General features: G+C 39.3%; 1 protein-coding gene across 31 annotated transcripts in view; it reads right to left on the reverse strand.

The window, feature by feature from the left end:
- The window catches only part of LOC103015693 (EF-hand calcium-binding domain-containing protein 11-like), a 229,134-nt gene that overhangs the window by 185,679 nt on the left and 21,004 nt on the right, over positions 1-22,451 (reverse strand). The window contains exon 6 of one of the 31 annotated variants that reach the window (XM_057542767.1): positions 3,645-3,678. The exons of 28 other annotated variants lie outside the window; for them this stretch is intronic. In XM_057542767.1, the coding sequence (XP_057398750.1) occupies positions 3,660-3,678 (19 nt within the window). In that variant the 3' untranslated portion in view covers positions 3,645-3,659. Of the gene's footprint in view, positions 1-3,644; positions 3,679-7,939; positions 8,016-20,373; positions 21,401-22,451 lie in introns of those variants that run through there. 2 more of the 31 variants (XM_057542760.1, XM_057542766.1) reach the window with 2 other exon arrangements.

The following is a 22,451-nucleotide window of genomic DNA, read 5'->3' on the forward strand; positions in this document are numbered from 1 at the left end:
AAAATGGTTTCTTTAAAAAAAAAAAAATGAGGAAGACTAACTAGAATTCCCTTTACTTAATCTGTAAAAAAAATTCTTGAACTTTATTAGCCTTTAAAGAAAAAAGGGTCCCTACTCTAATATCTACCACTCTCCAATAAGTATGTAGGTTGCTCAAACCCCTACAAGAAGCTAACAAAACAAACCAAAAGAAGAGTTGATAACATCTAGCTCAGTGGCTTTTTTGGGGTTGGCATTACCCAAAATGCAGACTTAGCGCCAAACACTGGGAGACCTGCGAATCTGAAGTTCCTTAAGATTTCCTTAGCGTAGTAATGCTTTCTCCTCAAATTTCTGTATTGCTGTCTTTATTGAGATCTCTGTACATTAATATGTGCTTTTTTAAAAATATGACCTATTTTTCCAATGGGACTGAGGGGGAAAAATCACAAATGCATATTTAAACCCACAGAATATTTAAATTCTCCCAAATTTTATCATACATTTTTAGTACTTTCTATTTGAGATGAAAGACAAAAACGTGTGTGCATGATTAATTGTCATGATGAAAGAATACTGGGCAGTTGCTTAAGAAACGAGAACAACAAAGGAATAAACTACTGCAGGCATCACCAGGACTGGAATGACACTGCTCTGTGTACTCGATTTCCATGGCAACTAGCAATGGGAAGATGAATGTTTCATAGTCACTCCGCTCTGCGGTACACGTCTATAAATCAAACTTACATAAAGAGCACAAGATTTCTGCTGTGGGCTGTATGCAGAACCAGTTTATTTTCCTGTTACTGTATAATTATGGAAAAGCAGCACAGAACAATGAGGTCATCTTGAGTGGGGAACAAACTCAGAAATTACTAATACACCTGAGGCATAGAATGCCATTCGTCTCGCAGGAAACCAGACGCAGGCAAGGCAGACGGCGAATGGAAACCCTGCCTGCCTCTGTCAGGTATGGTCCTGGCACTCATCTGCTCTGGCTGAGAACTGCATGTTGCGTACCTGGCGTGGGCTCCCTCCCGCTGCTCTGCTCTGAAACGTTATGTAGGGGCACCTTAGTTAACTGCCTCCTGAATGAAACTGCAAGGTTTCATTCTGATAAACTGGGCAGAAATGATACACCATGTTTCGTATGAAAGTTTACTGAGGCTGAACAAGCATATACTTGTTTTTATTCACACCCAAAATGGCTCATCTTGTAGAAGTCAGGATGGAAGATTAACGCTTTGGCATTGAATTGGGAGTCAGGAGGCCCAAGTCTTGACCCTGGTCTGTGTAACCTTGGGTAAGCCATGAAGTTCAGGTAGCTTCCATTTTCTTAGCTATGTTACGAGAGACGGTGGATGTGATTTTTAAAGTCTCTGCCGCCATCTGCTTCCATGATTCTGTATCTTGAAAACTCAAAGGTTTGAATCAATCAGATCTAACCAAAGATATTAGTTGTGCTATTCCTAAAAATATATATATATATACCTTACACAGTTATACTTTTAAATTCTATACTGGCTAAAGGGCCTAAGTCATAGTGTTTTATGATTACCATTGCATTGAAGCTTTCTTCTGATTTGTTTCAATTTTTCAAACACAGTATATGCTCTGGAAAACTTAATGAAACCATCAGAGTTTTAAATGCCAAAAAAAAAAAATTGTTACAGATGATCCTAGAACTGATTTTTATGATAGAATATAAACAATATTTAAATCTAAATAATCTTCCTGCTACCTAGATAAGGGCTGCCTATCAATTCCTACCAAACGGGAAGTGTCCCGCTTCTTATAATTAATTTATTTTTTATTATTTATTTATTTAGTTTAGGCTGTGTTGGGTCTTCGTTGCTGCTCGCGGGCTTTCTCTAGTTGCGGCGAGCGGGGGCTACTCTTCGTTGTGGTGTGCGGGCTTCTCATTACGGTGGCTTCTCTTGTTGCGGAGCACGGGCTCTAGGCGTGCAGGCTTCAGCAGTTGTGGTGTGCGGGCTCAGTAGTTGTGGCTCGCAGGCTCTAGAGTGCAGGCTCAGTAGTTGTGGAGCACGGGCTTAGTTGCTCCACGGCATGTGGGATCTTCCCGGACCAGGGCTCGAACCCGTGTCTCCTGCATTGGCAGGTGGATTCTTAACCACCGGACCACCAGGGAAGTCCTGCGTCCTGCTCCTTGAAGTCTGCAGCTCTCAGAGACATGGTGAAGCTTTCCTGGACCTCATCTCTGGAAGAGTCATGCTCAGTAAATTTTGTGGAACAAATAAATGGATGGATGAACAAACTCTTAGTAACACCTTTGCTACACCTGTCAGAAATCTTATATCCCCTTCCCCAGTCTTACATGTTTAGGCAGATTCAGACCAACACATAAATATCCCCGGGATAGACAGGCAAATATCTGAAAACTAGGTATAACTAGATGAGTGTCTGTTTTGTGAATCTGTGAGTCTACAAAACCCTTGTGAAACTTTACAAACTAGAAACAGCTCTTCATTAGTGGAGCACCAGGCGTCATCAGACACAGAGAGGACCTCCTGTGCTAAGGCCCTGGCTGAGTCCAGGATACCATGGGGGCTCGGAAGTAACGGAGGCACAGTCCCTGTCTCACGGGAGGGAGAACAACACCCAACAAGCACCCGGAACCTCGTCTAAAGCTTACACCACCTCTGGGGAAAAGACGTTATGATCCTCGCTTTACAAGGTGGGAAAACTGAGCTATAGAGAATTGATATGGGATAGTTATGAAAAATGTAGGGATATTCAAAACCTGCCTTCCTGAATTGATAGGCAGCCCTTATCTAGGTAACAGGAAGATTATTTAAATTTAAATATTCTTTATGTTATAAAAATCAGTTCTAGGGGGCTTCCCTGGTGGCGCAGTGGTTAAGAATCCACCTGCCAATGCAGGGCACACGGGTTCAAGCCCTGGTCTGGGAAGATCCCACATGCCACGGAGCAACTGAGCCCGTGTGCCACAACTACTGAGCCCGTGTGCCACAACTACTGAAGTCCACGCGCCTAGAGCCTGTGCTCCGCAACAAGAGAAGCCACTGAAATGAGAAGCCCGTGCACTGCAATAAAGAGTAGCCCCCACTCGCCGCAACTAGAGAAAGCCCGCGCGCAGCAGCAAAGACCCAATGCAGCCAAAAATAAATAAATAAAATAAATAAATTTTAAAAAAAAATCAGTTCTAGGATTATTTGTTTAAAATGGGTTTTTTTGTTTGTTTGTTCGTTTTGTTGGGTTTTTTGCTTTTTTTTTTTTTTTTTTTTTTTACTTTTTAAGATTGATAGTTTCATTAAGTTTTCCACAGCATATTCTATGTTTGGAAGATTGAAACAAATTAGAAGAAAGCTTCAGTGTGATGATAAAACTCTAAAACACTATTAATTAGGTGCTTTAGCCAGTACAGAATTTAAAAGTATAATTGTGTAAGGTATATATTTTTAAGAATAGCACAAGTAGGGGAAGTCCCTGGTGGTCCAGTGGTTAGGACTCGGTGCTTTCACCTCTGGAACCCGGGCTCAATCCCTGGTTGGGAATTAAGATCCCGCAAGCAAGAATAGCACAAGTAACAACTTTGGTTAGATGTGACCGATAGATTCAGACCTTTGAGCTCCTGACTCCAAGGCCTCTGTGCTCTTCTGACTGCATCTCAGGACACATTCAAGCAACAGACTGTTACTCTACTGGACTTCTTGGGCACTAAAAAACAAAGTTACACAAACACACCTAGCCCCTAAAAAGCCCATTAATAGTAAAAAAAAGAAAAAAAAAAGTAGTTATAATATAAAACAATATTTCTTAAATCTACCGTGCTAGCCCACGTTATGGCCCGCACTTCCACTCCCCAGTCAGCAGGTTAACGGCTGTTTCCAGGATGGAGCCAAGCGTTATACAAACATGCAATTTCCGATATGTGAACCCTATGGGAGCCAATGACATCTTTACAGAAGTTTATTAGAAATGTATTCTGCTGTCCATCAGAGACACTTGGTTTGGTTCCTAAGCTTAGAAGATGCAGTAATTTGGGCACACATTTTTGGCACTGATTTTTCAAAAATTAATAAAGTAACATTTATTAAGAAAGCCTCCAGGTTAACCTCTTTGCCTTCCAATTAGTTTCTTATCAGAGTTTTTAGCACCACCAACTGGTTAAAGAGATCAACTACAAATCTGCTTGGCTCTCAATCTGCTTTGTTCATTAAAAGAGGATCATACATATATTTCACATTTAATTTATGTTAAAGTAATTTATTTCAGTCACTAAATAAAATTAGAAATGCCTTTCCTTGTTAGTCAAATAAAAAATAATCCACTTTGGCTTTTTCACTTAAGAAGAAGGTACATTTTGCTTAGTAAGTCATTAAAGAAAACTAAATCTCCCACTAAAGCTAATCTGATTTATTCTACCGTAAACTCATACTCAAAAAGCAAAGACTAAGAACTACAGTGAAAATTAGAAACTAAGAGAGAGATAGCAAACTACATGGTATTGAATACTATGTGAGTCTACAGTGTCTATATAAGACATTAATTTAATTGGAAATAAAAAAGACTGAGGAGGTAATCTCACATTTTTTAAAATTTGAGCTTTTTCTATCAAGATTCCTGACTTAGAGATGAATGCTGCCATGTGACACATGAATATTTACTGCCATTTATCTTTCCCTCCTGTTTAATTGAACCACCTCTAGCAATGGATGGTGTACAGAGAGCACAACTGAACACCTGGGGTTCAAATCTGATTTCTGTACAATGAATCAATTTGTGAAAATAAGTATTCCTGAAGAACTAAGTCCAATTTTTTTCCCCCGAACAACCAATTTGTGGATACAAGTTGTCTCTGAAAAGTGCATCCAGCCACTTGTTGCCATGACGCGTCTGTAGCAGGCAGAATAGATGGCGCCGCACTATAACAAATTTGGTCACCAGCAGAAACCTCTCTACTAGACAATGTACAAGAGGGAAAGAGAAAGAAGGTTCCATCCAATTTATTAAATTTGACTCTGATAGCAGAGTTCTGTTAAAAGCTTTCTGCTAAGAGTTTAAAACTGCTGTAATAATTTCACGATGATAGCAGTTTAAATCTCTACACAAATGGGTAGTCAAGTTCATATTTGTTAAAGCCTCTGACTCTAAATCTGCAAATGAAAGTCCAGTAAAGAAGATAATTTGCAACAACCTAGATAAAATTAAGGACCAGCAGCTGCCCTACCCAATTTAACACACAATTTCAACATATGAACTTTGATCTTCATTCTATTCCTTTGCTCATTTATTTACTCATTCATTCTTTCACTCATATATCCATTGAATATTCTGTCTCCAGCAAAGACAGTTAAATTTCTGCAAAAAGGGAAACAAGAATAAGCCTCTTCTATTGTCCCCTCCTCTCCTTGGATGAGAGCCTTGATATGCCATCTCCAAGGCAGAGAAGATTTCCATTTGAAATCATGAATGGATTACCAGGAACCTTAACAATAAGAAGACTTGGGTTACGAAAAGCATTTTATAACTTTTATTGTTGTTTCTATCCATGTTCTTTAACATGACTCTTGAATGATACTTAAAGCTAAGTGTGTTTAGACATTTTAACTGTAAATTTTGTCTACTCTACTATTATTATTAGACAGCAGTATTCTTAAATCAAAAAATACAATTTTGAGGTGTAACAAAAACATCTGTGCATTAACAAGTACCAGCAAAGTGACTGCCATCAAATTAAAATGTTGATTACTTGTTAATTTCCTACGACTTTTCTTCTTTAACCAAAAGATAAAATGATTGAGAAGTCTAAGTCCAGTTTGGCTTGAGGTTAGCAATAAAGGTGCTCAGCTTTACCTGTAGAATAGGTATGCATAATAGCTGATGTGTAGATCACTGCATCAATTCAGCAAGGTAATACTAGCAGGTGTTTAATGAATGGGAACTGCCGTCATTGGTACTGCGTTGGCACGGTGTCACAAAAGCTGGGGAGGAGCAAGCATCAAAGACAGGGTCCCAGGCAGAGTGCTGAGTGTCTTGAGTAGCTGGCAAGAATAAAAACTTAGAAAAAGGACAGGAGGGCAGCCTAGAGGAACTTAGGTACGAGGAGTAGCTTTCTAGGCTGCGGAGACTGAAGTATATCTGCAGGCAGGGATGTTAGTTATAAACAGGAGAGGGAGTGACTGATGGAGAAAGGTCTTAGAAGAAGGGAAGGGGATGAGACAAGAACAAAGGGGAGGAACTAGAAAAAAGAAAAAAAAGAAAAAAACTAGAAACAGAATTGAAGGAAAACAGAACTCTGGAGGTGAAGAGGAAACCCAGGCAGAGGCCATGACCCTGTCCATGAAACAGAAGGCAAGGTCACCTGCAATGCACAGCAGTAGGAAAGGTTTGGTACAAATGTGACGGAGAGCAAGTCAATCCCATGGTGTGTGACATGCTAGTGAACTGGCTTGGGGTGTTATACCAAGAAGAATTCTGAGTCTCATCAGAAGAGTGTAGGCCACGGGTATACAGAGGTGATGGTGATAGCACACATGCCAACGATTTGCCATCCCTGAAAAAGGGAACTGAAAACAGATGAGCTAAATTCTCCTGGACGATTTCAGCACGAAAAGGAAAGCACTCTGGAATGACACAGGACCAGGGCTGGGGAACTGTGTACAGAAGATGGATTTGGGTGGTCTAAACACTTTGGTCAAGTAGGCACAGCAGTGTCTGCCTGACCTGAGAACTTGGTTGCATCCCGGGATAGGCAGCCGGGAGAATCAAGGCAGGCAGCCGGGATCAAAGCAAAAGGATCCAGGAAGGTGGACACAGAGCTCTGAGATCTCTCAGACATGACACTTGCTGGGAGACGGAGAGGGAGAGTATTGAGTGTGGTGTGTTTGGAGGAGAAGGTAGATGCGTCACAGAAAGAAGACAAAGGGAAAGCTCGCTCCAGGTCTCAGATTGGCGAGGAGCAGCTCCGAGGACTAGCGCACACTCAAGAGCCTGCAGTACAGGACCGCGGGCAGGTCAGAACCACGGCGGGGGCCCTGGATGGAGGCTCAGCCCAAGGCCTGGGTTAGAAGTGAAGGTAAGGAGGGGAAAGTGGTGTCAGCATCTTGGGGCTTAGTTGCAGCTGAAGAGAACAGAGGGGGGAGATGTGGGGGATACAGCAGGGGAGGAAGAAGAAAGATGGGGTCACGTGAGGGTCCAGCAGCCATGTTTAGCCACTAGGAACCAGTCCTGAGATTGTACCATTCTTGGTCCTTTTGGGGGGAGGGAAGGGAAAGGTGAGCGACAGGCAGGAGGGAGGGGCGGGAAAGTTACGGTTAACAGTATTAGTGCCTGTTCCGCCTCTCCTGGGGTCAGCTTAGGAACAGGGACAGGCAGGGTGAGGGAAAGCGCAGGAAGAAAGAGATGCCACTCGAAGCCTGTAGTGCACTGAATTCCTACTTGGCCCTGATCTTCTCCAGCAGCAGGTTGCAACCAAGGAGGGAAGATGAGCAGACAATACTGACAAGCTGGAAATGGTAAAAGATGATGCTAAACTCACAACAACTGATCAAAAGGGTCTTACAAGTGAATCAAAGCATAATCCTCCCTTGTAAAGAAGACAATCGTAAGTTCAGCTTAGCACTCCCACCCCAGCTAAAGTGATGAAACCTCATTGGTCAATTTTAAACATTTTTTGCTTTTCCAGTTGATTTGGCAAAATCTTTCGCTATTGTGATATAATTCCAAAGGCAACACGCAAAACACAAGGGTTCCTATCAAAGCAACGTGATCTGGAATGCCTGCTACCGTTTCATGTAATAAAAGGCTGTATCAGTTTCCTTTTGTACATTTTTGTAAATAGTTCCTTTCATTTATGTGCAGATAATCAAATGAAATCTCAAATGTAACAATCGAAACCAAACCAATTCACATGAACAGGGAAAAGCTATATAATTGTGCAACTGGTTTACCAAGAACACTTCCAGGCAGAGTGAACATGCCTTACTTAGGTTTATGGCAGGCATTGTGGGGATGCAAAAGCATGCCTGGTTCCTACTCTCAGGACATCCATGCTGTTAGAAGAAGTGAGAAGGGAATATTACAGTGATTAAGAGCACAAGCAAATCTTCATTCTGTTACTCAGCAGGCAGCAGCATCAAGCAAGTCCTCTGACCTCTCCAAGCTTTGTCCTCATCTGTAAAATGGGGACAGACAGAGCCTAACCCAGGAGGTTCCTAAGAAGACTCCTTCAGACCAGGGTGCGGTACACAGTAAATACTCAGCAAATGTCAGTTGCCAGTGTTACTGTGGTTACTATTATTAGATGCAATACTCTCGCAAGTGCTACAGAAGTTCTAAGGAAGAAAAAGGAAATTTTGTGAGCTGGAGTGATCAGGGAAGGCTCCCTAGAAGAGAGAGTTCAGCTAAGTTCAAAGGAATGGATACCAGTAGATATGTGGATGGGGAAGTCAGGAGAGGAGGTGAGAGGGCAATGGAAGAGAAATGAGATAGGATCAGAACACAGCAAGTAAATCAGAACAGTGGATTAGAATCTTTGATCTGGGCACGCCAGGTCTGTGTGTGGAGGGGCCTTGTATGTCAGGCTAAGGAGTCTGGGCGTTATCTGGCAGGGGATGAAAAGTTACTGAAGTCAAGAGGTAACATTAAAAAGTAATGCTAATTTACTCTCATTATCCAAAATTGAACGAGGAGGGTGGACCAGTGATTTTCAAACTTTAATAAGTGCATATGGATCACCCAGGGATCACATTAAACACATTTGACTCAGTACGTTTGGAGTGAGGCCTGAGATCAGGCATTGCTAATCACTGCTAACAAGTTCCCTAATGCTGATGCTGCTGGTCTCTGGAGCTTTGAATGACAAGGATGTATCTCTTCAAGGTAGCCTGATGGAAGAGAATGCACGGGTAGGAGGACGGTAGACAAGATGGCTAGACGTGAGGTCACAAACTCATAGGTCGGTATGCCATAGATAAAAACATAGCATTAGAAGCCCTTGGACTTCATTTTTTAAGCTATATCTAAGGGGGACAACTGAAACTTTGTAGTGAAACTCTTAATGCTGAGCCTATTTTTTTTTGGTGACATCTTAAAACAATGTTGATTTAATTATCTCCTATAAAATAAAAATTTCTTTTATTAAATACAAGTTTTTCTTATTTTATAAATACAACACACAGTATTATCAAAATTTCCACCCAGAAGTTAGCTATCGACTACCAAAGAAAAATGTAAGAAACACATTCCTCCTTCTACAAAGGCAAATGGCATGAATACATGCATGATGTGCGCCTATCGCTAACTTCAAGGATGACTGAAAGGGTTAGCAACATTTGGCCACAAGAAAGAAACCATGGCAGCACTTTCTTATGTGACAGCTGGATTAAAAGAAAAATAGTCCTCATGCTATTACAGCGAGAACAGTGTATTCTACCATATATGTAGATGAGGAATTGGAAACGTTGACCATAACACTTGTTATAGTGACATCTCAAAAACTAAACCCAGGGTTGGAGAGCTGTCAGCCCAGTAATTTTCTCTTGAGAGCAGTCTTTGTCACACTGACAGATCACATCTGTATTCACATGGTGGTGGATTCTGAATATTATCTGGGAGACGCAGAGAAAATCAAGGAGACTGCCATGCCACCCTCCATGATAGATAACCCCACCAGTCGGTTCTGGAACAAGAAGAAGCACAATCCCCTCATGTCTGAGATGAGGAGAGTGCAGGCCTGAGAGGTTTTGGTGAAAGCCTGTTCGCTACATAAGCCATTCATTTATATAAAATTCAGTCACTTACTTGACACGTACAAAACTGTGCTACGGGAGTTCTGTACTCCCATAAATATCCCACTTGTGCCTGTTTATATTAAGCTCACGTTCTAAAACTAGAAATAATTGATGTATGCAAATACCTATGTATAAGCATAAAGAAGAAAGATATTTATGACAGATTAGGAGTTTCAAGCAGAAGGAGGAGACAAGGTCCTTTTTGGGGTAGAGAGGGGTTGGGTAGGGTGTAGGGTAGGGCCAGCTTTCAAGATAAGAAATATTTTTTTTAAAAGCTGGGCCTTGAAGGAGGAATAGAATTTGCATCTGGATGGGTTTAACCTAAGAAAAGACTACAAAATCTGGACATCTGGAATGTGAAAGAGATTAAATATTTCTTCCAATCAAATAATACATCCTTGTTAACAGGAACTAATTAGCTTAACTGAAGAAACCAAAATAACACATTCTGTTTGAAAATCTATGTAATGAAGTCATTATTCTTCTCTACTTGTTTTCTGGTCCAGTTTCTGAGCTTCAATTCCTGCAACACCAATTCTAAAATTTATACCGGTAAAAAAAGACCATCCTCAAATGCAAGGATATATTTTCGTTCATGGAGCAAAATCAGTCAAGAACCCTCTGAAAAACTGACATTTTCTTAAAATGATTAGCATATAATTATTTCTATAGCTGGATTTTTAAAGTACAGTTGTATTTAACATATTACATGTGAAAGTAGTCCCCAGAGAGGAGAAATTCTGAGGTCAGTTTGAAAAGCTTACACATATTCATATTCCCCATTCAGTGATCACATGCAAGAAAATAAACAGAAATGGGAATCTCTGACAATAAAATTTTGAAACATAAACACTGAAATAAAAACCAAGGCATTGTCATTGCAGGGAAGATACAAAAATTGACGAAATAAAAATTGGAAACTCAAGAAATCTACTTATTTGGTCACTACACTCACTAGGTACAGCTGGTAACAGCTATCTACCTATAGTCACAAAGAATCAGATACAATTTCTAGTCTCTTTTATACTTTTCTATACACAGAAGCATGTAGATACTTACAGATCAACAATCATATTCCCCAAAGTAGGTACTCACTATAATAACTGCGATCTTGGTGAGGTCACCTGACTACATTTATAAGATGATCATTCTGAAGCACAGAATAATGATTGGGAAACTTTCTCCAGTTAGAGACTGTCCAAGACAATGATATGCAACAAGTTGGCTGCCAGCCGAAAGGAATTATAAGAAGCTAAAGAGCACAGTGAAGAATAACACTTCAAAAGAGATGCAAATGATCTGAAAAAATACATTCTATCTTATATCACTTTCCTCTGGGCTCCTTGGTTCTAAAAGACTCTTCCATTAACATGTTACTTCACGTTACCCAAGCTCATGAGGCCCCTTTCCCCCACAATAGCTGTGATAAAAGGCATATGTGATCTTTCTATCAAGAGGGTACCCATAACTCCCTTTTAAAATTGCATTCTTAAGCCCCTACACCACTGACACTCTGGCAATGAAAATATACTATCCAACAAGTCATGATGCTCTTATTCTCAACTAATTTTTAATAATCCCAAAAGGAGAGTTAGATATTCTATGTTTTTTGACCATCCCCATGTAATACGAAGAATGAGATTCTTAGACCAAAAATATCAGATATCACTTTAAATGTCTCCAGTTCTGACTGGAGAGCATTTTGGTATGTCAGTATTTCCGCATTACATTACTATCTGGCAATCCACCTGCACTCAGAGTCTTGGACACTGGTGGGCCTTCTGCACACCCATGTTTCATTTCATATGGCTGGAAAGCAGAAGCAGCTACCCAGAGCTTTTTGCCAATTGACAGGCAGTAAGAAAGTGCAAATCTCAGCGCTTACAATGAGATGGAGAAGGCTCCTAGGCATGGAGACGCAAACATACCCACACAGAGAAAAACACCAGCCAGAAATACCACAGGGTGCTGACGGTGGGCGAAGTCAAGAGAGCACATTAAGCCAGCTCCCTGACAATAGCTGGGGTTAAATCATGAACTGAAAATGTCTCTAAAAGAAAAAAACAAAGAGAGGCCGTCAGAGATTAATTCATAAAAATCACATGTAGAATGAGAAAAATAGAAGGCAAAGCCACATGTGGTTAGAAAGCTCCTGATTGCATTTTAAAGGATTCTTGCCTAGATTATAAGAAATTAAAACCATAAGAAAATTATAAGTGAGGATTTTACTGTTACTGGATATTTGGAGTAAGTGACAATGGACCAACAATTATTAAGTAACTAGAATGCATAAGGCAACATGCTGAGAACGGTGAAAGTTACAGATAAATTTGTAACCTCAAAGAGCTTGTAGTATTTTATGGAGATAATCGTAAACACTGTATTTTTGTTTATTGAGTAGATGATTGAAAAAATTACACAACCATAGTACTATTAAATTTCAGAGAAAGGAGAAAAGGCTGTTCAATGTAAAGAAAAAAAGACTTTTTTGTGTGTGTTTATTGAGCAGGACCTTGAAAGATAGGTCTAATTTGGACAGGTAAGAAGTAGAGAAAAGCATTGCTGGCAAGAGCAACAGAATGCAGTATAAATACACATCACGTATTCAAAGGAACAAGCATTATGCAAAGGGAAATACAGGAATTTGGGACGATGAATGAAAGATGAGTTTGGGAAGCGGGCCAGATGTTGGAGAGCCAGGTTAAACACTTTTAACTACTTTTTAGATTCACTAAAGATTTTTGAATGTTTAAGAAAATAAAAAAGTACTACAAGGTTTTTATTATGTTCCATTAGTATTAAAGAAGAAAAGATGTTTTTTGTTTTAAACGTTCAGTGCTAGAAACAGCCTGTTAGCTCAGATTCATTCCACTGGACAAACAGTGCTACTCAGTTCTCGTACCTCTTAAACTTCTGCCATTTGTAGTGGGTAGGACAAAAAAAGAGAAAGTTCTTCAAGAATAGAATTTCCTGAGAATTTCTTAATAATAATGAAACGTCATCCATGATATTTATTAGCTTCAGTTATTTTAGTGCACAGGTACACAAGTCATGATTATCAGCTCTAAGTGGAAAGCAACGTTGTAAGTTTTAAACACTGAAAGGAATCTCAAAATTTAAAAACATTAAGCCTTTTTTAAAATATCTTTAGAGGTAATATAAAGTAGTACCAATTTTTGTTTTTTACATAAGATATCACCTCTTCGTTTAAGAAAGAAACATTCCTCAAAACCCATCCCTCGGTAGAAAACTTGCTTTCTTAATTTACATGAAAAAAGCTATAATTAGCAGCCCCCAAGCAATCAACCATTAAAAATAAAACCTCAAAAACTACTTGCCCCAATAAAGCAAACACCTCCATAAAATGAGAGACGAAAGTAGATACAGAAAGGCTTTGGGGAGATACTATAAAATAACAAGATACAGCAAAATAACAAAATGAAATGAAACATCAGTAGATATAGCTCAAGAAAGAAACGTAAGGAGAAAATAAAACCATAACAGAGGGAGTGCTTCAAGATGGCGGAGGAGTAAGACGTGGAGATCACCTTCCTCCCCACAAATACATCAAAAATACATCTACAGGTGGAACAACTCCTACAGAACACCTATTGAACGCTAGCAGAAGACCTCAGACTTCCGAAAAAGGTCTTGGTGCTCCTGCCTGGTGTCAGGCCTGAGCCTGTGAGGTGGGAGAGCTGAGTTCAGGACACTGGACCACCAGAGACCTCCAGGCCCCACATAATATCAATCGGCAAGAGCTCTCCCAGAGATCTCCGTCTCAACGCTAAGACCCAGCTCCACTCAACGGCCAGCAAGCTCCAGTGCTGGACACCCCATGCCAAACAACTAGCAAGACAGGAACACAACCCCACCCATTAGCAGAGAGGCTGCCTAAAACCATACTAACTTCACAGACACCCCAAAACACACCACCGGATGCAGCCGTGCCCACCAGAAAGACGAGATCCAGCCCCACCCACCAGAACACAGGCACCGGTCCCCTCTACCAGGAAGCCTACACAAGCCCCTGAACCAACCTTACCCACTGGGGGCAGACACCAAAAACAACGGGAACTACGAACCTGTAGCCTGCAAAAAGGAGATCCCCAAACACAGTAAGTTAAGCAAAATGAGAACACAGAGAAACACACAGCAGATGCAGGAGCAAGGCAAAAACCCACCAGACCAGACAAATGAAGAGGAAATAGGCAGCCAGCTGAAAAATAATTCAGAGTAATGATAGTAAAGATGATCCAAAATCTTGCAAACAGAATGGAGAAACTACAAGAAACATTTAACAAGGACCCAGAAGAACTAAAGAGCAAACAAACAATGATGAACAACACAATAAATGAAATTAAAAATTCTCTAGAAGGAATCAATAGCAGAATAAATGAGGCAAAAGAATGGATAAGTGACCTGGAAGATAAAATATTGGAAATAACTACCGCAAAGCAAAATAAAGAAAAAAGAATGAAAACAATTGAGGACAGTCTCAGAGATCTCTGGGACAACATTAAACATACCAACATTTGAATTATAGGAGTCCCAGAAGAAGAAGAGATAAAGAAAGGGTCTGAGAAAATATCTGAAGAGATTATAGTTGAAAACTTCCCTAACATGGGAAAGGAAATAGTCAATCAACTCCAGGAAGCACAGAGAGTCCCATACAGAATAAATCCAAGGAGAAACATGCCAAGACACGTATTAATCAAACTATCAAAAATTAAATACAAAGAAAAAATATTAAAAGCAGCAAGGGATAAGCAACAAATAACATACAAGGGAATTGCATAAGGTTAACAGCTGATCTTTCAGCAGAAACTACAAGCCAGAAGGGAGTGGCAAGACATATTTAAAGTGATAAAAGGGAAAAACCTAAAACCAAGATAACTCTACTCAGCAAGGATCTCACTGAGATTCAACAGAGAAATTAAAACCTTTACAGACAAGCAAAAGCTAAGAGAATTCAGCACCACCAAACCAGCTTTACAACAAATGCTAAAGGAACTTCTCTAGGCAGGAAACACGAGAGAAGGAAAAGACCTACAATAACAAACCCAAAACAATTAAGAAAATGGTAATAGGAACATGTATATTGATAATTACCTTGAATGTAAATGGATTAAATGCTCCAACCAAAGGACATAGCCTGGCTGAATGGATACAAAAACAAGACCCGTATATATGCTGTCTACAAGAGACCCACTTCAGACCTAGGGACATATACAGACTGAAAGTGAGGGGATGGAAAAAGATATTCCATGCAAAAGGAAATCAAAAGAAAGCTGGAGTAGCAATTCTCATATCAGACAAAACAGACTTTAAAATAAAGACTATTACAAGAGACAAAGAAGGACACTACATAATGATCAAGGGATCAAATCAAGAAGATATAACAATTGGAAATATTTACACACCCAACGTAGGAGCATTTGCCTCAAACCTTAAGGCAAATGCTAACAGCCATAAAAGGGGAAATCAACAGTAACACAATAATACTTGAAGACTTTAACACCCCACTTTCACCAATGGACAGATCATCCAAAATGAAAATAAATAAGGAAACACAAGCTTTAAATGACACATTAAGCAAGATGGACTTAATTGATATTTATAGGACATTCCATCCAAAAACAACAGAATACACTTTCTTCTCAAGTGCTCATGGAACATTCTCCAGGACAGATCATATCTTGGGACAAAAATCAAGCCTTGGTAAATTTAAGAAAATTGAAATCATATCAAGCATCTTTTCCAACCACAACGCTATGAGACTAGATATCAATTACAGGAAAGTATGTGTAAAAACTACAAACACAAGGAGGCTAAACAATACACTACTAAATAACCAAGAGATCACTGAAGAAATCAAAGAGGAAATCAAAAAATACCTAGAAACAAATGACAGTGAAAACATGATGACCCAAAACCTACAGAATGCAGCAAAAGCAGTTCTAAGAGGGAAGTTTATAGCAATACAATCCTACTTCAAGAAACAAGAAACATCTCAAATAAACAACCTAACCTTACACCTAAAGCAATTAGAGAAAGAAGAACAAAAAACCCCCAAAGTTAGCAGACGGAAAGAAATCATAAAGATCAGATCAGAAATAAATGAAAGAGAAATGAAACGATAGCAAAGATCAATAAAACTACAAGTTGGTTCTTTGAGAAGATAAACAAAATTGATAAACCATTAGCCAGACTCATCAAGAAAAAAAGGGAGAAGACTCAAATCAATAGAATTAGAAATGAAAAAGGAGAAGTAACAACTGACACTGCAGAAATACAAAGGATCATGAGAGATTACTACAAGCAACCACATGCCAATAAAGTGGACAACCTGGAAGAAATGGACAAATTCTTAGAAAAGCACAACCTTCCGAGACTGAACCAGGAAGAAATAGAAAATATAAACAGATCAATCACAAGCACTGAAATTGAAACTGTGATTAAAAATCTTCCAACAAACAAAAGCCCAGGACCAGATGGCCTCACAGGCGAATTCTATCAGACATTTAGAGAAGAGCTAACACCTGCTCTTCTCAACCTCTTCCAAAAGATAGCAGAGGGAGGAACACTCCCAAACTCATTCTATGAGGCCACCATTACCCTGATACCAAAACCAGACAAAGATGTCACAAAAAACGAAAACTACAGGCCAGTATCACTGATGAACATAGATGCAAAAATCCTCAACAAAATACTAGCAAACAGAATCCAACAGCACATTAAAAGGATCATATACCATGATCAAGTGGGGTTTATGCAAGGAATGCAAGGGTTCTTCAATATACGCAAATTAATCAGTGTGATACACCATATTAACAAATTGAAGGATAAAAACCATATGGTCATCTCAATAGATGCAGAAAAAGCTTTCAACAAAATTCAACACTGATTTATGGTAAAAACGCTCTAGAAAGTAGGCCTAGAGAGAACTTACCTCAACATAATAAAGGCCATATTTGACAAACCCACAGCCAACATCATTCTCAGTGGTGAAAAACTGAAACCATTTCCACTAAGATCAGGAAGAAGACAAGGTTGCCCACTCTCACCACTGTTACTCAACATAGTTTTGGAAGTTTTAGCCACAGCAATCAGAGAAGAAAAAGAAATAAAAGGAGTCCAAATCGGAAAAGAAGAAGTAAGCTGTAGATGACATGATACTATACATAGAGAATCCTAAAGATGCTACCAGAAAACTACTAGAGCTAATCAGTGAATTTGGTAAAGTAGCAGGATACAAAATTAATGCACAGAAATCTCTTGCATTCCTATACATTAATGATGAAAAATCTGAAAGAGAAATTAAGGAAACACTCCCATTTACCACTGCAACAAAAAGAATAAAATACCTAAGAATAAACCTACCTAAGGAGACAAAAGACCTGTATGCAGAAAACTATAAGACACTGATGAAAGAAATTAAAGATGATACAAACAAATGGAGAGAGATACCATGTTCTTGGATTGGGAGAATCAACATTGTGAAAATGACTATACTACCCAAAGCAATCTACAGATTCAATGCAATCCCTACCAGACTACCAATGGCATTTTTCACAGAACTAGAACAAAAAATTTCACAATTTGTATGGAAACACAAAAGACCCCGAATAGCCAAAGCAATCTTGAGAAAGAAAAACGGAGCTGGAGGAATCAGCTCCCAGACTTCAGACTATACTACAAAGCTACAGTAATCAAGACAATATGGTACTGGCACAAAAACAGAAATACAGATCAATGGAACAGGATAGAAAGCCCAGAGATAAACCCACGCACCTATGGTAACCTTATCTTTGATAAAGGAGGCAAAAATATACAATGGAGAAAAGACAGCCTCTTCAATAAGTGGTGCTGGGAAAACTGGACAGCTACATGTAAAAGAATGATATTAGAACACTTCCTAATACCATACACAAAAATAAGCTCAAAATGCATTAAAGACCTAAATATAAGACCAGACACAATAAAACTCTCAGAGAAAAACATAGAAAGAACACTCTTAGACATGAATCACAGCAAGATCCTTTTTGACCCACCTCCTAGAGAAATGGAAATAAAAACACAAACAAATGGGACATAATGAAACTTAAAAGCGTTTGCACAGCAAAGGAAACCATAAACAAGACCAAAAGACAACCCTCAGAATGGGAGAAAATATTTGGAAATGAAGCAACTGACAAAGGATTAATCTCCAAAATTTACAACCAGCTCCTGCAGCTCAGTATCAAAAAAAACAAACAACCTAATCCAACAATGGGCAGAAGACCTAAAGACATTTCTCCAAAGAAGATATACAGATTGCCAACAAACACATGAAAGGATGCTCAACATCACTAATCATTAGAGACATGAAAATCAAAACTACAATGAGGTATCACCTCACACCAGTCAGAATGGCCATCATCAAAAAATCTACAAACAATAAATGTGGGAGACTGTGTGGAGAAAAGGGAACCCTCTTGCACTGTTGGTGGGAATGTAAATTGATTCAGCCACTATGGAGAACAGTACGGAGGTTCCTTAAAAAACTAAAAATAGAATTACCATATGACCCAGCAATCCCACTACTGGGCATATACCCAGAGAAGACCGTAATTCAAAAAGACACGTGCACCAGAATGTTCATTGCAGCACTATTTACAATAGCCAGGTCATGGAAGCAACCTAAATGCCCATCAACAGACGAATGGATAAAGAAGTTGTGGTACATATATACAATGGAATATTACTCAGCCATAAAAAGGAACGAAATTGAGCCATTTGTTGAGAAGTGGATGGATCTAGAGACTGTCATACAGAGTGAAGTAAGTCAGAAAGAGAAAAACAAATATCATATATTAATGCATGTATGTGGAACCTAGAAAAATGGTATAGATGAGCCAGATTGCAGGGCAGAAGTTGAGACACAGATGTAGAGAATGGACATATGGACACCAAGGGGGGAAAACTGCAATGAGGTGGGGATGGTGGTGTGCTGAATTGGGCGATTGGGATTGACATGTATACACTGATGTGTATAAAACTGATGCCTAATAAGAACCTGCAGTATAAAAAAACCAACAAAACAACTAATACTAAACTTTCATTGGGTTATTTGTATGGAAATATGTTAATATAAATGTTTCAGACATTACATGAAATTTCTAAAAATCTTATATTTGTATTTGTATGGAAATATGTATGGAAATATGTTAATATAAATGTTTCAGACATTACATGAAATTTCAAAAAAAAAAAAACTAAAAGTAGAACTACCGTATGACCCAGCAATCCCACTACTGGGCATATACCCTGAGAAAACCATAATTCAAAAAGAGACATGTACCACAATGTTCACTGTAGCACTATTTACAATAGTCAGGACACAGAAGCAACCTAAGTGTCCATCGACAGATGAACGGATAAAGAAGATGTGGCACATATATACAGTGGAATATTACTCAGCCATAAAAAGAAACAAAACTGAGTTATTTGTAGTGAGGTGGATGGACCTAGAGTCCGTCATACAGAGTGAAGTAAGTCAGAAAGAGAAAAACAAATATCGTATGCAAACACATATATATGGAATCTAAAAAAAAAAAAATGGTTCTGATGAACATAGGGGCAGGACAGGAATAAAGATGCAGATGTAGAGAATGGATTGAGGACACAGGGAGGGGGAAGGGTAAGCTGGGATGAAGTGAGAGAGTAGCATGGACATATATACACTACCAAATGTAAAATAGATAGCTAGTGGGAAGCAGCCGCATAGCACAGGGAGATCAGCTCGGTGCTTTGTGACCACCTAGAGGGGTGGGATATGGAGGGTGGGAGGGAGACGCAAGAGGGAGGGGATATGGGAATACATGTATATGTATAGCTGATTCACTTTGTTATACAGCAGAAACTAACACACCATTGTAAAGCAATTATACTCCAATGAAGATATTTTAAAAAAAACCCATAACAACAACAACAAAAAAGCCACATTGGACACAGCACAAAGGAGAACAGACACTGCTGAAATTATACTGAGAAACACGGTGAACAATTTGAGCAAAAGAAATAGAAATTAAACAATTTAAAAGGACTTCCAACAAAAGCACAATCAGCATTTTCAAAGAAAAAGAATGTGATTCAAAGATGTTAATGTTTGGACTTCCCTGGTGGCACAGTGGTTGAGAATCCTACTGCCAATGCAGGGGACACAGCTTCGAGCCCTGGTCTGGGAAGACCCCACAGGCCGCGGAGCAACTAAGCCCACGAGCCACAACTACTGAGCCCACACGCCACAAATAAAAAAGAATTTATTTTTGGCTACGTTGGGTCTTCATTGCTGTGCACGGGCTTTCTCTAGTTTCGGTGAGCGGTGGCTACTCTTTGCTGTGGTGCGCGGGCTTTTCCTTGCAGTGGCTTCGCTTGTTGCGGAGCAAGGCCTCTAGGCACTCAGGCTTCAGCAGTTGTGGCTCGTGGGCTTAGTTTCTTTGCAGCATGTAGGATCTTCCCAGACCAGGGCTCGAACCCGTGTCCCCTCCATTGGCAGGTGGATTCCTAACCACTTTGTCACCAGGGAAGCCCCTAAATTAATTAATTTTTTTAAAATGTTAATGTTCTATCTATTATATGTTTTTATTCAAGGACAATGGCTCAGATAAACATTGCTGAACATGGAAGACACCAGGGAATATAGTTATGATCCCTACCTAGAGGATAGACTTCAGCTTAGCAGAAACTATAGCACAAAGCCTGGAGGTGAGCTTTGAGTCCATTTAACTACAGAACTAAGATTTTCTAAAAAAGGTTATGATAGCAGAACAGGTTATGAATATTACGAACACTGACAATATACGTATTTTTTAAAAACCACGTTGCTTTTATTCATGAAAAAATCGCTAAAAGTAAACACCACCAGAGTAGTTAGGCAACAATTCACAAACTTTATAAACATATCTCATTTACTTCTTGTAAAGCCCTCAGATTTAATGAATGATACTCCAGTGTTTCCATCAAGTTACAAGATGAAATGATTCTTTGACGCCTTATGCCTCAAGTCTGTCTTTCTGGAAGGTTTGTTTTGGGTGTTTAGCTGGTTTTATTGTTGTGGTTGGTTGGTTTGTCTTATAAAATGAAGGTGTGATACGAGCAAGTATCACAAGCCTTCTGAAAGAGGCTACTCTTGGTCTTAGAAGTTTCTTTGGGAAGAATCTGGCAATCTAAGAATTGAAGATTGTGAAAACTTCTTTCATCATTCAAACCACAGCTGACTCTGGTCTTATTGGAAGTCTCCTTCTCTGGCTGCCTTTTTATAGTGGTCTTCATGTATCAGCTTTCTTCTGAGTAACTGCGAACCTGGGAATGAACTCCATTCACACTGCTCAATTAAGTCAAAGCTATTCAAGCGTCTCACACAGTGTCTAACCTTAGAAACATTATGTAATTTGCATCATCACTAACAGCCCCAGCAGCTGCTCTTCTTTTCCTTATTCTTTCTTTTTTTTTTTTTTTTGGCCACGCCGCACAGCATGCAGGATCTTAGTTCCCCGACCAGGGATCGAACCCGTGCCCCCTGCAGTGGAAGCGCAGAGTCTTAACCACTGGACTGCCAGGGAAATCCTTCTTTTCCTTATTCTTGAAAATTATTTGTACCACTGAAACAGAGACATGTGGAAGTTAGACATCTCTGTTTCTCTGGCCAACTTCAATTTACACTCAGAGGAAATATTTTTCTCTCTTTTGGTGTCACAACTTCATTTAATTCTTATCATGCATCATTTATTCTGGTTTAGGGATTGTGGTGCTATAAATAATAATACAAATGAGACTTTAAGCAGGGCATGTTCAGTTAGCTAAAATGCCTTGTTTGGCTGTTTACTGTAGTAGTCTCTAAACTGTTTTGATCGCAATCCTGGGAAGTACAAGATTTGTGGGCATATGAATATATTTATGTATAGATTATACAGACATGTGCCACAATATTAATATGTTATGTTCATTATAAAATATAATACAGAAATTTCTAAGGAATTAAAGGTAAAAATATTTTATTCATTAATGGCAAATGACTTTTTGCCATCACTAGATATTAATAACATCTAACAAGAACAGTGTGATTTCACGTACTTTATCATTTCTGAACATCTCGGTTGAATCCTTTGTGATTGAGCAATTTCAATTTCAGTTTGTTTTACTATTTGGTCTTAACGGCTGTCAGAGATACCTCACAAAGGTATGTAGATCTAAATGGGAAAACGGCATCATGACACCGAATCCTTGTTTTTAATTCCATCCTCTGATAACGAAAAAGCTTAAGGGTTTTTTTTTTTAATTATTTTGTTGGTATTGTTGATTGAAATTCAGCTAATAAATTTCCATCTCTCCTGATACCAATTAGTTGCTCTTGAAAACTTATCAAAGCTATTGAATTTGTATACTTTTAAAAATTGTACTCTCAAACCACTGAAACTTTTTTTTTTTTGAATTTTTATATTTATTTATTTATTTATTTTTGACTGTGTTGGGTCTTCGTTTCTGTGCAAGGGCTTTCTCCAGTTGCAGCGAGCGGGGGCCACTCTTCATCGCGGTGTGCGGGCCTCTCACTATCGCGGCCTCTCTTGTTGCAGAGCACAGGCTCCAGACGCGCAGGCTCAGTAGTTGTGGCTCACGGGCCTAGCCGCTCCGCGGCATGTGGGATCTTCCCAG

This window comes from Balaenoptera acutorostrata, chromosome 3 (genome assembly GCF_949987535.1).
Source record: "Balaenoptera acutorostrata chromosome 3, mBalAcu1.1, whole genome shotgun sequence".
Lineage (NCBI taxonomy): Eukaryota > Metazoa > Chordata > Mammalia > Artiodactyla > Balaenopteridae > Balaenoptera > Balaenoptera acutorostrata.